This window comes from Mesocricetus auratus, unplaced genomic scaffold (genome assembly GCF_017639785.1).
Source record: "Mesocricetus auratus isolate SY011 unplaced genomic scaffold, BCM_Maur_2.0 Super-Scaffold_100010, whole genome shotgun sequence".
In the NCBI taxonomy this organism is placed as follows: Eukaryota; Metazoa; Chordata; class Mammalia; order Rodentia; family Cricetidae; genus Mesocricetus; species Mesocricetus auratus.
In genome coordinates this window covers 48647939-48665436 of record NW_024429194.1, presented here as the reverse complement: position 1 = coordinate 48665436, position 17498 = coordinate 48647939, and the positions used below count along the sequence as shown (strand labels likewise).

The following is a 17498-nucleotide window of genomic DNA, read 5'->3' as shown; positions in this document are numbered from 1 at the left end:
ACAGCAACAGTTAGGAAAAGACTCTTTCCATTTCCCTCTTCCACTGATACCAGAACATCAGGAAAGAATGAATGACTGAAGATTTAGTGACACAGGTCTCATTGCTAACTGTCCAGTATATGGTATTACCACACACAACAGATTTACAGATAGCTTGTGCACATGGTACTCTCCTAACTGCTGCACAGATTTCAATCTAGGAGAGATGTCTAACGTACACACAGTTTCTAAAAGCTGTTACTGACTTATTACCTTCCAGGGGCTTAACAATCTGTAATTTTTCGGGCATGAAGCCCCGAAGGCAGATGGCACTGCCAAGGTCCGTCGTCTCCGACTGGTCAGTGCAGAATGAGTCCAGGTTCCCTGTGGGGGTGTCACAGCTACCAATTCCTTCCTTCTCAGCCAGAACCTGGATCTTGCGTTCCCATTCTTCAGCAAAGAACTGCTTCTCACTTAAGTAGTTCTGTCTTCGCAGGCTAAGGCGATGCAAAGCCGTAGCCAAATCACTATCTTCAGCGGGTCCTGGGTGGCTTGTGGGCTGAGAGTTCCTGTGGGAAAATCATATTTGCTGATGAGATTGTAGGTTATGTGCACAATCTAGACCTGTTCTTTCTACATGTTCAAAAGACTGACTTTAGGAATGAGGTGTTTTCTAGGCTATTTGAAAGATGGAAAACAATAACAAATAAAACCATCAACAATACTATGCATCATTGTAATTCATCATTTCCAATTACTTCTAGAAAGTCAAAGGCATATTGTGTTTGATAACTTTTAAATTTCATTTAATTATGAAACTGCAGGTATGTCTACCTTTATGTTCAGGTCAGACAATCCCAAAGCAAGTATTACTACAGTTTACAGGATTACTCAGTTCACTGAGTGCAAGAGGTACCACTGGTTTATAACTGAATGAAGAGGAGTGTTAGCCATAAACTATTATAAGCTATTCATCACAAAATGTAATCACTTTAAAAAAGTGCGAGTTGGGTGTGGTGGGACTCAGGAGACTGAGGTAGGAGAATTATGAATTTGGTGGCAGTCTGGACTGCACAGAAAATTCAGGGCAGTCTGGCTACAAAGGAAAATATCCTACCTAAAAATAAACAAACAATAACAACAACAGACCAAAACCAAAGAAAGAAAGAAGAAAGTAACTGATGCTGAAAAAGGTGTGAAAACACTTATTTTGGGCCACAAATATCCTCCAAATATGCAGAATATTTAGGACAACAAGGACTAGAAATTACAAAACCTCACATCCTCCTGGGGCTCTGATGTACGTTTTTCCACTGTTCAGCGTTGTGAAATTGGAGGTAGTTTAGGATTGATGCAGAAGGCACAGTCCTCTTGGCCATTGCAAGGGAACTAAGTGTGTGAATCTGCTACGCCAACACCATAAGGAGTGCAGACCCACTCCAGGACCCATGCCTTACCCTGGAACCTCGGTGCTGTCTCCTTGGTTCAGGAGCGTGTTCTCCTCTGTCTGCTGGACACCAGACTCAAAGGGTTTTGCTGTCATGATGACACTTGAACGGTTGGAGCCTGGGATGGGTAGCAGGGCTGGGAAGGTGACAGAGCGGCCCCGAGTGTCATTGGCAACCTTGACAGTATCAAACACCCGTTTCTGCTGGGCCCTGTCAAAAAGAGAAGCATTTGTTCCTGTTACTATCACCCACTAGAGGGCACCCCTGAGACTAGTGCATGCATATACAGAACTAGGAATGACACCATCCTGCACACTATCAAGTTTGGGAGAAAGGAGAAAATAAATTTAGTACAGGAGAGCTCCCTCATGAGAAGACAATCTGCACAGCGCAGTCACTCCTGACTGGCATTCATCACTTTGTGTTGTGTTTCTTTCCTCAGCGCCCAGGGATCAAACCTAGGATGGTGCTTGCCTCCAGAGAGCCTCCACCTCCATTGCATTCCCCCGGCCCGAGGCTTCTTCTGAATTTTCCACTCCAATGGCAGTAACAGCCCCTGTGACTTGTACTTACTTTTGCTTAAACACAGATTCCTCATCCAAACTCAGCTTTTTACGCATGGTCCCCTCAATCTCAGCTGCCAACGATTCCTAAGAAAAGGAGTTGAAGATTTGTAAAGTGATTACTACCCTCAAATAAATGAAGAGTCTATACAAGCATGCATTTTTTTTTATGTTATAAGAAAAGGAAATACAAGACTGAAATTCAAAGGGGAAAGAGAGAGACTGTGGAGATAGAAACTCTTAAAGAAGAAACTCTCCTCTCAGGAAGCATTTTTCTAAGGGGACAATGGCCAAGCAAGCTGGTGGACATCATCCGCTTTTTTCTGCTCGACTGTGGATGTGTTATGAGCAGCTGATTTAGGTCCCTGTTGCCCGGGCTTTCCACAACAGACTTGCAAACCTAGAGTTGTAAGATAAAATAAACTCTTTCTCTCCCAAGTTGCTTTTTTTCAGAGAAATACATCACAACAATGAAAACAAAACCAGAGCAGTAGTCATCACAGACATGACCAAAGAACCCTGGATGGAGTTAAAACCAATGGTTAAAGGTTTGATGAAGACATTTACCCTTGATCACTTGGTTAATGCAATATCTACTAGCTTTCACTTGTGTATAGTAAACTAGTAGTGCTAATTTATTCAGTTCATTATTAATATTAACTTTCAAGCATAAAAATCTGGCAGATAACACTGACCAAAAATTCATAGTTAATTAACATTAACAATAGGATGACTGTACCTCCTGAAATAACTTAGCATTATTTCACACCAAAATAACCACACATAAATATACCCTGTTTTTCTTAATTTGTGTGTGTGTGTGTGTGTGTGTGTGTGTGTGTGTAGGTCAGAAGACAACTCTTTCCGCTTTCACGTGGATTTTGGGAATCAAACCCAAGCCTCAAGTTTTACCTGGCAAAGGCCTTTGACCCACTGAACCATCTCGCTAGCCCCCAAACATATCCTTCAAAGAATATTTTTGGAGCTGGGTGCAGTGTCCTGCACATGTAATCTCAAGTTGTCAAGGCTGAGGCAGGAGGATCACTTGATCCTAGAAGGTTGAAGCAAGCCTGGCTCTGGTAGAAAGACCCCTTCAAAATGAATACCCGAATAAATACATGATGAAATAAACACACAAACCATGGTCTACAAGTCATAGAATAATAGGCATTGTTGGGAGAACTGGGAAATTGGAGTGGGCTCTGTGGATGAGAGGACTGTGTTATACTGAGTCAACAGCCAGGTAACAGACGGCTGTAGTGCCATTGTCAGGATGTCCTTGTCTTTAGTAGACACTGTCTCTGTCTTTAGTAAACATAAATTTAAGCACTAAGTGATAGGGATATCTGACACCTGCTATAAAACAGTTGAGGAAAATAAAAACAATAACAAAAAACAACCAATCAACCAACCAATAAAAAAAAAACCACTGAAAGGAAATAGCAAAAATATTAATTATCCATGTGAAGAATACATAAAAATCCTTTGTGCTACTTTTTGAAATTTTATTCTAAGTTTCAAATTATTTTAAAATCAAAAATAAAAAAAACCAAAATTCTGGGGATGTAAGTGGTAGAGCACTCCCTAGCATACATGAGGTCCTGAGTTCAATTCCCTACACTGCTCATTAACTACATATTAAAAAAAACCCAAACAATATGGTTCAGTGGGTAAAGGTGTAAATTGCCAAGACCAATGACCTGAGGTCAATCCACAGGGCCCACATGGTGGAAGGAGAGCACTGACCCTAGAACTCTGTCCTCTGATTTCCATCAACAATGAAAGGAAAGGAAGCAGGGAAACATGAAAAAGACAATGATTGAAGAGAAGCATAGGGAATGGGGTCAGGAGAAAGCATGACCAAGGAAGGAAGAAAACAATCATTAATAGATATTAAAACATAGACACACTCTGTCTCTGTCTGTCTCTCTCTCTCTCTCTCTCTCTCTCACACACACACACATTCACACATAAAAACACCCATCAGTCGTCTGACCATCCTGTGCTACATAGCAAGTTGGAGACCAGCCTATGCTAAACAGTGACCATCTCATAATTTCAGAGTTGCATATAATTTCTGTAAGAATCAGGTGTTAAACAGCTCTTTGAAGCAATGTGACAAATTCTGGCATAAGCTCAATTTTTAATTGTGTTCTATCCAATCCCCAAATACTGTTTATTAATGAATTAAAAAGTAAAGATTCCTACCTACAGAGACTCACACGTTTGGGAGAGTTAAACCTACCATGAAACTTAAGATTTGTCGATAGAGGTTTAGATGTTTAAAACATGCCATAAGGCAGACGAGACCCCTGACACATGGCAGAGCGAGAACCAAGTCTAGACAGCTGTCTTAGAGTCTCTACTGCTGTGACAAATCACTGTGACCAAAAGCACAGGTCACAGGCAAGGCCTATTTCACCTTCGGGATAATGAGTCTAGCACCCGGGGAAGTCAGGGCAGGAACGCAAGGCAGGGTTCGGCAAGCAGGAGCTGAGGCAGAGGTCACCATGGCATGCTCCTCCTGTCTTCTTCAGGACCACTGACCCAGGGTGGCACCACCACAGTGGCTGGGCCCTCTCATACCAATCACTAATTAAGAAAATACCCGCAGGCTTGCTCACATGCCTATCTTATGGAAGCATTTTCCCAGTCAAGAGCTCCTCTTCCCAAATTACCCTAACCTCTGTCAAGTCGACAAAATACTAGTCAGCACAAAAATTTTCTTCTGACCTCCATGTGCACACAACAAATGAACAGGCACATGCAAACGTACATGCACTAAAGGGGAAAGAAAGAGTATGTGGCCAGGGAGATGGCTCTGTGGGTAACAGCTTGCTTCCAAGTCTGATGCCTGAGTTTCTTAACCCCTGGATCCCACATCATGGGGACAAGAAAGAGCCAATATTCACAAGTTGTATATCAAACACAAACAAAGAAAACAGACACAGATTAAGAAGTAGGGCTTAAGTAAGTGATAGGTGGTGGGTCCGAGGTGAATAACCTCGTTTGAGTGATCTTTGGTACACAGGTCAAAACCCAGTTTCCTTAGAGTTTACTTCAAATACTGCAGCAAGTTTAGAATATCATCTGTGAAAATAAATAAGAGTGATAAGGAAGAGATGGATATGCAAATTAATCCTTGACTCAGTAACTGTGTCCCAGAAACAAGAGCAAAGCATGTTTTCTCTTTTCTAGATGCTTCATGGCATCTTAAGTCAAACCACACCCTGGAAACGGAATGCAAGCTCCTGTTTTCTCTCTTTAAGCACATGGCAGCATTCTTGTCTCTTACCCCTGTGAACACTCCGTAAGACTGGGAGAAGCAGAGGTGAGCAGCAGGGCCACATTTGTTACGAAGCTCCTTTATTTCTTCTTGGGACTCGTGTAGCATTCCCAGGCACTCCATGTTTCTGTCTTGTAAGTCATGAAGCTGGAGGAAAAAGCACATTTATAATCTCCCCGCACAACCCTTGTTAACCATGAGTCCCTGGGATAAAGAGTTCCAAGGGTGTATTCATTTTATCTGGGGCCCAGCAGACTGTATAAATTTAAACCACTCCAACAGCCATGAGCATATTCACATTAAGTTCCAGGATCTGAGATGTCTTGGACAAGTGCTGAAAAAAACATGACTTCTCAAAACCTGAAATGTCTCAGAGACAAACTAAACTGTCAAGTCAGTATCTGATGGCTCCTGCCCAAAACACCTGTGGAGGAAATTTAGACGTGCTATCCCATCAGGCTTAGTTAGCATAATAGTAAGTTTTCAGGTGAACATCACCCTGAAGTCTTTAAGGGACAAGATCAAGAGTCTAGAAAGTGACTTATTCAATGTCAGGGTATCCCATCACCCTAAACAAGTCCCCCTTGCCTTGTTTGAAAACCTTCTATAGCAGCTGGCAAAAGTATACATTTCAGAGTGTATTTTAACTGAAAAATTTCTCCACATGTAGCATGAGTCCAGCCACTCAGGGTCAGCAGGGTTGGGGATGCTCATCTAAAATGTTCATTACCCTGCCTCTCATTTTGAGAGACTTGGCAGAGGCCTCCCTCTTTGTTTCTTTTCCATGTGCTGCAAAGGCATCCTGAATGAGGAAGACCAGGAAACGTATGGGATGTGTTACCCCATACACACTGCTGCAGTTGTAAACACTGGAAGCATCAAGCAGATGTGGTGAAGAGCAGGTGTGCTGAGGAAACGCTGGCACCATGCCTCGCCACACTGTCAACATCTACAAACATCATCAAGGTGACTTTGGAAAACTGGTGTGAGACATTCTTGCTTAAAGAGGAACCAGAGCTTCCTTCTGCCCAACTTTCAGCCTTGATAGACTGTCAGTGTGCAGGCATAGTAAATGCTGCCCAAAGCAAATCTGAACTGCTCATGACCATCAGTGCGGTGTGACCATCAGTGTGGTGTGACCATCAGTGCGGTGTGAGCATCAGTGTGATGTGAGCATCAGTGTGGTATGACCATCAGTGTGGTGTGACCATCAGTGCGGTGTGAGCATCAGTGTGATGTGAGCATCAGTGTGGTATGACCATCAGTGTGGTATGATCATCAGTGTGGTGTGACCATCAGTGTGGTATGATCATCAGTGTGGTGTGACCATCAGTGTGGTATGACCATCAGTGCGATGTGATCATCAGTGTGGTGTGACCATCAGCGTGGTGTGACCATCAGTGTGGTGTGAGCATCAGTGTGGTGTGAGCATCAGTGTGGTGTGACCATCAGTGCGGTGTGACCATCAGTGTGGTGTGACCATCAGTGTGGTGTGAGCATCAGTGCGGTGTGACCATCAGTGTGGTGTGAGCATCAGTGTGGTGTGACCATTAGTGCGGTATGATCATCAGTGTGGTGTGACCATCAGTGCAGTGTGACCATCAGTGCGGTGTGACCATCAGTGCGGTGTGAGCATCAGTGCGGTATGACCATCAGTGCGGTGTGACCATCAGTGCGGTGTGACCATCAGTGCGGTGTGAGCATCAGTGTTGTGTGACGGGGCTACTATAAAGCTTGGGGTGGGGTGGGGGAGCTCCTAAGCAGACTGTCTTGGTGAAAGCTCTATGCTCCAGCAGAAGGGCTGAGATTAAGGTGTTGGGGGCCTGCTCTGTCCACACAGGGAGGTTCATTAAATGCTAACAAATCTTAAAATGTGCAGCTGAGGTGGTGGAGGCTCACCCAGCACTGGGGAGGTCAAAGTAGGAGGATCTCAAGTTTGAGGAAGGCCTGTGCTACACAGAGAGTACCATGCTAGCCTTAGGCCATATAGAAAACTCTGTCTCAAAGTTAAAAAGATAAATACACTGAAATAGGAATGCCCATGTGGCTTTCATATGATCGATTGAAACTCAGGGCGGTACCTAGGGTCTATTTAATACTTGCTGTTCCCAGTGAGTCTTATGAATGCTGAACTGCCCCAAAGCTAAATCTAGTTTATAAGTATATGGAAAGACTGTAAGAGATTTTTGCTATTTTGCTTACATATGCAAAAATACTTTCTATTAGAAATCATCTTACTAGGTTAGTTAACATATGCTGATAAGAGGTCTATATTAAATGGAAGACCCAGATATAAGCATAGTTACAGCCACGTCATTTTTGACAGACGCCAAAAATACATATTGAAGAAAAAAACACAAAAATCCCAGTTTCTTTGACAAACATGATGTTGGGAAAACTGTATATGCACACATAGAAGACTGAAACAGAATCCTCATCTCTCACCGTGCACAACAGTCAACTGCAAAGTGACAAAAACCGTGCAGCTAAGACCTGAGACTCTGAGGCTGCAAGGGAAACGTAGGAGGAGACTTTACGATGCAGGCATAGGCAAGGACTTCTTGAACAGGATCCCAGTCACTCAGAAAATGAACAGCTGGGACCTCACATGAACAAGAGGTTTCTGCACAGCTATGGAAGCAGCTAATCAGTGAAGAGCCAGCCAGAGTGGGGGAAAACCTTTGCCAGGTGTGACCCAACAGAGCATCAACACCTAGAACACACTGCTAAAACTTAGACTAGAAACCAAGCAACCCTAGTCAGAATGCAGCCATAGGAAAGCAAGTAACAAATGCTTGTAAGGAGGTGGGCAAAAGCGAACCCTTCCGCAGCGATGGTGGGAACAGAAGTCAGTCCATCCACTGTGGAAATCAGCATGGAAGTTTTCTTCAAAAAACCAAACAGACCTACTATATGACCCTGCTGTCAATCCTGTGCATTTACCAACAGACTGCAAGCCAACACAGCACAGATACTTGCTCACCGGTGTCTATTGCTACAGTATGTATGCACAACAGACACACTAAGTGTCTAAAACAAGGTGCAGTTAAGGAACATGTGTGTATACACAACGCAATGCATTTCAGTCATAAGTTAGAGCAAATATATGTCATTTCCATAACAATGAATACAACTAGAGGCAATCATACTGAGTGAGTTAAAATAGCCTCAGAAAGACAATCTATGTTTTCTCTCATTTGTGTGTGTTTTTTAATCTTACATAGCTGTGTAAAATCATGCATGTACATGCACCATAAAAGTAGAGGTGAAATTAACTAGAGTGGCAAAGAGACTCAAAAGAGTAGAGGGGAAAACTGAAGGTAGGTGTGTATAAGTGGCCTTTCAAGTCCTATATTTTTAAGAGAGTCAAGGTTTTCTGTATTGCTTAAGAAGAAGGCTGTCGTGATTAGCTTTAGAAACAAGACTTTTTAAATGCTTTATTTCTCAGATCTCACTAATTTCATCTCAACTGCTTGTTGTTGCTACTATATTCCAAATAAAGCAGTTCTCTTCTGAAATTCTTACAAATATGAATGAAATCTCTATTCCTCTCCTGCACTGCAAAGACAGAGGAAGCCCTTATTACCTCCATCGTCAGCTGTCGCTGGGCGTCTTTGGAAGCCTGAAGGTGAAGTCTTAGTTCTTCCTTCTCGATGACATGCTAACAACACATAAGAGGGACATGTGAGGCATTCCCACTTCTTCCTTTTGAAGACATACTAAGCGTATCTATCTGGGGTACAGTGTTAAGCCTATGACAGTGAACCCACCAGAAGCCAACTAAGTAATAATGTCAACAAAACACAAAATACATGTGTTCAGAGGATATGGACCATGAATTCCTCCCTGACATCACAACTTTCTCAAGAGAATCTGATATATTTGCAAAAATAAGTAGCACCTCAAACGTTATTTATGATAATTTAGCAGAGAAGCAAGGTTAAAAGAACAGAGTAAACTATTTAAAGGGCAAGGGCCAGCTATACTCTGCTTGGTGTGCTAGCACTTAGCAGAATGCAGTGCACGAGGACAGGGTTAGCAGAGTTGGGGCGAGTGAGTGAATGGACACACCTCTTTAAGCTTGTGCTGAAGGTCTACAATCTGAGATAGCAGGGAAGAGATCTCCTCTTGGTATCGAATCAGCTCATCGCTCTTCCCCGACAGCTCTTCAGTCATTCTGGACATCTGCGCGTTGGTCTCACCTAGGAGCAAAGCCAAAGCTTAGAAACCAATGGAGAGGTAGAAGTAGAGGCGCGCATAGCAGCTTGCAGGTCAGATGCTGCTTTGTGACAAGCACTGGAGTGCCATGAGCACATCCGCTAACATGACTTAGAGAAGACAAGGTTTCTTTATGGTAAGCTAATGCTGGGAACTGGAGACAATGACATAAGCAGAGAGATGACTTAAAAAAGGCAAACATACTAAGGAGTTGAGTTACACTTTTTCTTCATGAAAAAGATATGGACTAGTGCATGACCTGGCTTTTTGGAGCCCATTTCCTATGGAGAGATACCTTGCTCAGCCTAGACACAGGCCTTAGTCCTGACTCAACATGGTGATGGGACAGACTTCGTTGACTCCCATGAGAGGCCTCACCTTCTCTGAGGAGCGGATGGGGGGGTGGGGTGGAGGCAATGGAAGAAGGGGAGGGAGGGAAGGAGGGGGAACTGGGATTGGTATGTAAAAAAAAAAAAGAAAAGAAAAAAGATATTGTGTCAATCTTCAGGAAAGGCTTAAAAGAGAGCTAGGTGAATTATGTGTCTTTGCAAGTGCTAAGAGGTGATTCCACTAGTGCCATTAAGAACACTCCAGGGACATAAACAAAATCTCACAAGCAATGAAAATCGGTCTTAACAGGAAACCTTCCAGAATGGAGCCATCCCAATCCATGACAGAATGTGACGATGCTACTGTGATGCTTCTGTAGGTTAGGGACAGTCAGAGGCACCCATCTAACCGAGAGAGGCCCTAGACTAACCCTTACACCCCAGAGCATTTGTATACATGAAACAGGACCCTCAGAACTGGATTTGGGGATTCTATATCACAGAGCAAATGTGACATCCAGACACAGCAGAAAATCTACTTCCACTTTTTAAACTGACAAGACAGCCTCCTACTGCCTGAGAGTGGCAGCTAAGAATAGAAGGGACGAGAGAGCTCTGGGGACAGTGGATTCTCTGTCAAAATGCAGAAGGTGGGTAAGGAGGTGGAGAGCAGTTGGCTGAGTAGAAATCCTTCTGGATCTTACTATTCTGCTGATCTAGGTGTCCCAGTTTGAGACCCACACTAAAGTGAACTGATGTGACATTATTGTCTTTTTCAGCATAAAAAAGGCTATATGTTTACACACCAATTCAACATCTGGTTTAGTGAGAGCAATCTCTTTTTATGATTTAAAAATTACTTTCACCAGGCAGTGGTGGTGCACGCCTTTAGTCTCAGCACTGGGGGGTGGGATAGGGGCAGAGGTAGGCAGTTCTGTGTGAGTTTGAGGCCAGCCTGGTCTACAGAGTGAATCCCAGGACAATCAGGGCTACACAGAGAAACCCTGTCTCAAAAAACCAAACAAAATTTCTTTTAGTTCACATTCCTTGAAATCAAAATATACCCCTCACCCATAGCTGGCACTTAGTGAACACTCACGGTTAGGCTGTGTGCCAGCCTCTCAGCCCTGGCTCTGCCACTTTCTGCTTTCTGACTTTAGCATAATGTATCCCTGCAAACAAAATGAGAGCTTTGGTTCTCTTTTTTCCCGAAGAAGCCACAACTTATTTATAGAAAGTTAGTCTTTACTTAGTGATGGTGGCAGCCTGAGCAGATGAAGGTCTTAACTAAGTTGTGGGCACAGTGTGATATTCTGATTGCCAGTAAGTGTTATGGTTTGATCTCTAGCAGACTGTGGTGTTCAGCATGGTGGTCTGAGATGATGGAAGGCTTGACAGGAGGAGCTCAGCAGGAGGGATTTGGGTCATTGGGCACTACATTCAGAAAGGATCAACGGTGCTCTCTTCAAAGGGGCTAGTTCCCTAAACTGCTCTCATGTGTTTGGCTCCTTCTGCAAATGGTCAATTCCCCCCCCCCTTTTTTTCTCCTTCACGTTTAAACAATTAGGGGACCTCACCAGGATGCAGCTTTTTGGACCCTCCAGTCGCCGAATTCTGAGTCACATAAACTGTTTTACTTCATAAGTAACCCAGCTGCAGATATTTTGTTATAGTGACACAAGTGCAGAGCAGGACAGCAACCACTTAAAGCTATTTCTTTCGAAACAGTAGTCTAATTTCTGAAGATAGTTCACCAAACTGCCCCAAAACAGAATGAATATGTTACTACTTACGAAGTTCTTTAACACAGTCATTGACCAGCTGTTGTTCCTTCTCTTCATAAGTAAAAGTTTCTGTCTTGATATGACAAGCCTGTAGGAGGGGAAAAACAACAACCACTGATGTGACAGTATGTCCTAATGAATTTGAAGCAAAAGCTACAAAAATCTTTGCCATTTGAAGAGTTAAGTTCATTACTTACAAAGGAAACAAAGTCATCCCATCAGGTTTAAGCTCTCGCGAAATAAAGGAATAGGAAAGGTATGCCAGACGTCTCCCGCCATTCCGTGCAGGGCCTTTGCTCATGCATTTCCCTTCCTCTAAAATGTCACCTGCTTATATGTGGGATGTGCTTGCTTCACGCCACTTTACAGACCCAAAGAAACTGTAATGTTCTGACATGATCCTTCTCAGCTAGTTTCTGTTAACTACACAAGATGTACACACTATGCTGCTGCTACTTTATCTATCCACCTGCTCCTACCCATTTCTCAGCAAGCCTTAGGTGACAACAGAAGTCACAGCAGTAACTGGAATGCTAAGATGCATTTTGTTTCAATATTACCCAGATTGATGTTAAAGTAAAGGAGAGTGAGACACACCTTGGATCGAAGGGCCATGTTCTCTTCTTCCAGTTCCCTGAGCTTTTCATGCAGCATGTCCAGTTGTAGCAAACCTTGAGATAAGCTGAAGGACTCATTGAACCGAAGAGGTGTGGAACAGCTGGAATCAGTCTCACTCTCCTCAGAAGCAATGGAAACGATTCGAAGCAGTTCGTCTTTTTTGGATAGCTCATGCTGCAGCTGATTAACCTGGACGCAAAGTATGATTAGAACATTCTATACTGTTTACATGCAATATAGCTTCCAATTCATGGAACAAGTGCTTTTCACCATAAAAGTCCCCACCACATTAGTTCCTAGACCAGCAGATGAAGAGAGCAATAAACACTGAATACTTCCTAAGCTACCCATTTAGGTTCTGAACTCAACAAATGCAGCCTTTTCTAGAGCACATGTGAAAAAGCCAATTCTCATACTTGGTAAAACAGTAATGTAAGAATCTCCAAAGACTTACAACATATCCCACTTTAAATCCATCCCCATGGCTTGTACCTTTGGTCAACTAATTGGAGAGAATGGTGAGCCTTATACAAGCCAGACACATAAATGATCAACCACTAAGCTACACCTGCAGGACCCTATTTTAAAATTGACTTTACTTCATATTTTAACTTCTGAGATACAGTTTCTTGACAACTCTCCAAGGCTGGCCTTGTAGGCTCCTGTCTCAGCCTCCAGAATAGCGATGACTTCAGGCTTACGCTACCAGGCTGGGTGATGACTTATGCTTTTAAGCTGTCTCTAGCTCTGTAAATCTTCCCACTGTGGATGTCCACATTTCTAGGAAATAAATATTTGCAACAGAAAGGACCAAATGTGTTCATAAGTATAAACAAAATTAGATAAAAAGTACATGCCTTTAACACCAGCCCTGAGGAGGCAGAGGCAGAGGTAGAGGCAGGTGAATGTCTGTACGTTCAAGGTCAGCCTAATCCACATAGCAAGTTCCAGGTCAGCTAGAGCTATATGGTAAGATGTTGTCTCAAAAAACAAAAACAAAAACAACAACAAAAAAACAAAAACAAAAACAAAAAAAAGAAGCCAGGCATTGGTGACGGAAGGTGAATCTCTGTGAGTTCGAGGCCACCCTGGTCTACAGAGTGAGTTCCAGGACAGGCTCCTAAGCAATACTGAGAAACCCTGTCTCAAAAAAAAAAAAAAAAAAAAAAAAGGAAGCTGAAATTTAACTATTCAACATGACAATAAATTACTTATTATATTTATTGATATATACTAAATATATTTTTAATTTACATATTTTCTTACCTTTTGTTTTGGTTTCTGAGTAAGAAGCATTTGGGTATTTTGACACCATAGATTGTCAAATAAAAAGCCCACTATCTCTTTTGGAGCTGTTTTCAGTGGGGTCCCGCAGACCCTCAAATATTATAGGCTGTGGTCACTGCTCTTGATCACCCTCCAGAACTTGATGGTAAGACCCTACTGCTGAGACACTGCAAACTTGAGTCACTGAACATGAAGAAATCAAATGGTACTCACCTGGAAGTCTCCCCCCTACTGACTAGTTTTCACAGTGCTGTCGGGTGCTAACACACACTACCAGAGCACAAAAGTAATTATCCTTTTACACAGCTGAGGGCCCGCCACTGACAACAACAACCAGCTAGCAAGATAGGCCCATTCATGCAACAGCGGTACAAATGTTGTGGAGTAACCAACACTTTCTGACTAGATTTAAAACCTGTTCCACAAGATGGAACTCGTACTTGACAGCATTAGTTTAGAGTCAAGAACCCATGGTCAAGTAGGACTTAGGGGAGGATCTACTAATATTATTCTGATAACTAGACACAGTACTAAACTAACCCTAATGACCTAGCAGTATACTTTCACCAGAAAAGTTTCATTTTGCAGTATATGGAAATATATCAAGTCAATAGGTACTGGTGTCATTACCCATTGCCAATATTTCTAGAATATCCAAGGAAATACATTGATCCACTAATAAGACCTTACTATTCCCATTCCCATTCCAAATCCAAGGTCAACGGCTTACTTGATCAAAGGCTTGTCCCAACTGCTCCTCCAGGGTTTCATTCTGCTCAGATAAGACATGGTTCCGCTTTAGCAGAGCTTGCCCAATTCGAGCAGCTAGCTCTAGATCTCGATCCCTCTGTAAAGCAACAAACACACCATATTTAAAAGAAAAAAAAAAGCAGATAGCAGATTAGAAATTCTGCAGTGAATTTTGCTAATGTTAAGAGCAAATCTCCTATGAAGCAGAGAGATTCATTTTACAACCCTAATAAATAAATGGACATGGGGTCAGGCACACAGGTAATTTAGTAAAATCTTAGTCAAATGGGAGAATATGTAGTTATGAATGCAAAAGGTCACCTCTTGATACTAAGTAAGATTTTACTGACAACCTATTCATTATGGCCGATCAATCCAACTTTGTAATTAAAACCCTAAGAAGCTAGAAAGTCTGAGGGTGGGGGTTGTAGATATAGCTCAATAGGAAGAGTGAGCTCTTAATGCTTGTGCCTTGGGTCAATATCCAGTGTACCTCTGACACAAAATAAAAAAAGCAGACAGCCCACACAATAAACGCCCAGCCAACATTTGTTGAGTATATCAAGTACAGCAATGACACAGATTAGGGATTTAGAATATGGACCAGGTAAGTATTCTGAACAGTTTCATTTATGGTAGACTATATGCATTCAGGATCAGTAGCTTAGAGGAAGGCATGGCCTAGAGCCCAGTTCACAAGTAAATGCAAGAACGACAGAACCGGAGGCTGGAAATTACGAGCTCGGGCGTGGAGAAGGGAGTCTAACAAGCTGGTGGTAATGAGAAAGGAGTGTAGCAAAGCCAAGCAACAGGCATTCTTTCTGGCAGATGGTGACACTGAACAAGGGTATGGAGATCCCACCTGGTGATAATGAGGGCCTTATTTGTAGAATGGGAAGCTGTTAATATACTTTTAATTGTCTTCTATGTGAATACAGGCTCTGTTTACATTAATCATTAGATGAATAAAACCAAGTTTCTAACTTTTCTTTATCCAATACATGAAAATTGATCATTTCAGGTTAACTTACCTCACATTAAGATAAGCTAAGTGGCATATATGGAAAGCATTCTGGGGAAAGACATGTATGTCAGAGAGGAAGTCTTCCATAAGATCAACTGAAACTGAGCTATGGGAGAGAATATTACTTCATGCCAACTGGAAAAGATACACCATGCATGCTAAAACGTCCACATGGGGCTGGAGAAATGCTCAGTGGTTAAGAGCACTGACTGTTCTGTTTGGTTCTCCACATGCTTGTGGTGGGTAACAATCATCTGTAATTCCAGTTCCAGAGGCTCTGATGCCTTTTTCTGACCGCACATGTACACACACACACACACACACACACACACACACACACACACACACACACACACACACACACACACAAAATCAGGCAAAATCCCATACACATTAAACAAACAAACAAACTCATAAAACTTCCACAGGTGAACATAACCTCAAATAATGGCCCAAGCAGGAAGTAAAAAGGAGCTGCTCCACACTGCAGGTGCTGACGGAAACACCACTGCTTTGTTAAAGGTAGTTTGGCCTAGGTGATTAATGGCAGGGATAACTTGGAAGAGACTTTCGGGAGCTGGAAGTGTGGCTCAGTGATTAAGGATTTGTACTGCCCTCAGAGAGGGTCCCAATCCCAGGTCTGAGCACTCGCATTAGGCAGCTCACACCACTCACAACCCCAGCTTCCAGGAACCCAGCACCTCTGAGCTCCCAGGACACGGCACTCCCCCCACCCCAGCCATAACTTAAAAATAAAGTCTTTTTAAACAATTGCTTTTTCCTAAGACAGGGAGGCCAGATAGCATTATAGTCACCCATCTACCCACATAAAAATAATGAGCTTCCGGAGCCATTCTGCTTTGGGATGTTAGAGCTGTGTTTCCTCTTATGGAAACCAACCTGGAGAATAGGATGGTCATCATGCTTTATCTGTGTAAACGGGATACACTCTAAATGATCCTCAACTTTTAGGTTTTTATACTGGAGAAAGAAATGATATATTCATACCTCTGCCAGGAGATGTGTAACCATGTCGATGTCATTGTAGGTTTTGGTCATCTGTTCCACTCTGTCTGTGCCTAGAACTAAGGAGTTAAAAACAACTCTTTAGAGGCTTTAGGCACATTAGAAAACTTAAAATACAACAATCCTAAGTATCAACAGAACATCCAAGTTTCTGCAGAAGTCATTCAGGAGAATGAAAGCATACATGAAAACAGAAAAAAGATCAAGTGTCCATATATATAAGACCTAAGATACACCAGCCATTACAAAAAAGTGCACACATATAATAACTTGAGAGAGTATCAAGTCCTGACTACTTTTACTCCTAGGGAGGTAAGTTTTGGTCCACTCTTATTTGAAGGTGTAAGCTGGGAGGATGGATTAAGTTACCTACTTTATACTCAAATCACTTAAAGTTACTGAAGAATAGCTGGGCAGTGGTGGTGCATGCCGTTAATCACAGCACTCAAGGCAGAGGCAGATGGATCTGAGTTTAAGGCTAGCTTGGTCTATAGAATGAGTTCCAGGACAGTCAGGGGTACACAGAGAAAACCTATCTCAAAAAAACCTAACCAAACCAAAAGTTACTGAAGTTATGCTATCACAGAATTCAATTACAAAGTCCCCACAAATTTAAAACTCAAGAAACAAAGAGAAATGGCAATATAAAAGTTTTCCTTCTGCTATTGTTTTCCAGAAAAATATCAACAATGAATAAGAGCAACAGTAATGGACTCAGTATGGTGTATACACATATGTACATATATGTGCATATAAATATAACAAATAATAATTACAGAATAAGAGGTCATGAGCTTGAGGGGGCACAGGAGTTGGAGGGGGCTAGAAAGAAGGGTGGAAATAATGTAAGGCAGTACTTTGTGAAATTCTAAAATAAACACTCTTTAATAAAAAAGAATCTTGAGAGCTTTAACTTACTTCAGCTATTTAAAATACTAAGGTCAGAAATACATCTTTATTTGGCCTTCTTGATACTTCAATTCAAGTTTAACATTTACATACCCAATACTCACCCCCCAAACAACTGGCATGCACCACGTATGCACACACTCACACACACACAGTTCTAAGAAACTGCTTGGTTCTAGGAAACTACCACCCAGGGCAGGTTAATAATTACTATGAAATAAGCATTCAAAGCAATCATTCTCTAACACAGTCTGTCATTAAAAGACAGGAAAGCATG

At 42.3% G+C, this 17498-nt stretch overlaps 1 protein-coding gene across 6 annotated transcripts in view; it reads right to left on the bottom strand.

Annotated features, from left to right (window-relative positions):
• Trak2 (trafficking kinesin protein 2) overlaps nt 1-17498 on the bottom strand; it is a 57759-nt gene that overhangs the window by 7680 nt on the left and 32581 nt on the right. For all 6 annotated transcript variants that reach the window (XM_013113756.3, XM_013113757.3, XM_021227441.2 and 3 more), the window contains 10 exons: nt 16295-16371; nt 14243-14359; nt 12205-12414; nt 11617-11695; nt 9348-9478; nt 8863-8937; nt 5286-5423; nt 2001-2077; nt 1437-1637; nt 253-548 (listed from right to left, as the gene is read on the bottom strand). In XM_013113756.3, the coding sequence (XP_012969210.1) occupies nt 253-548; nt 1437-1637; nt 2001-2077; nt 5286-5423; nt 8863-8937; nt 9348-9478; nt 11617-11695; nt 12205-12414; nt 14243-14359; nt 16295-16371 (1401 nt within the window). The remainder of the gene's footprint in view (nt 1-252; nt 549-1436; nt 1638-2000; nt 2078-5285; nt 5424-8862; nt 8938-9347; nt 9479-11616; nt 11696-12204; nt 12415-14242; nt 14360-16294; nt 16372-17498) is intronic.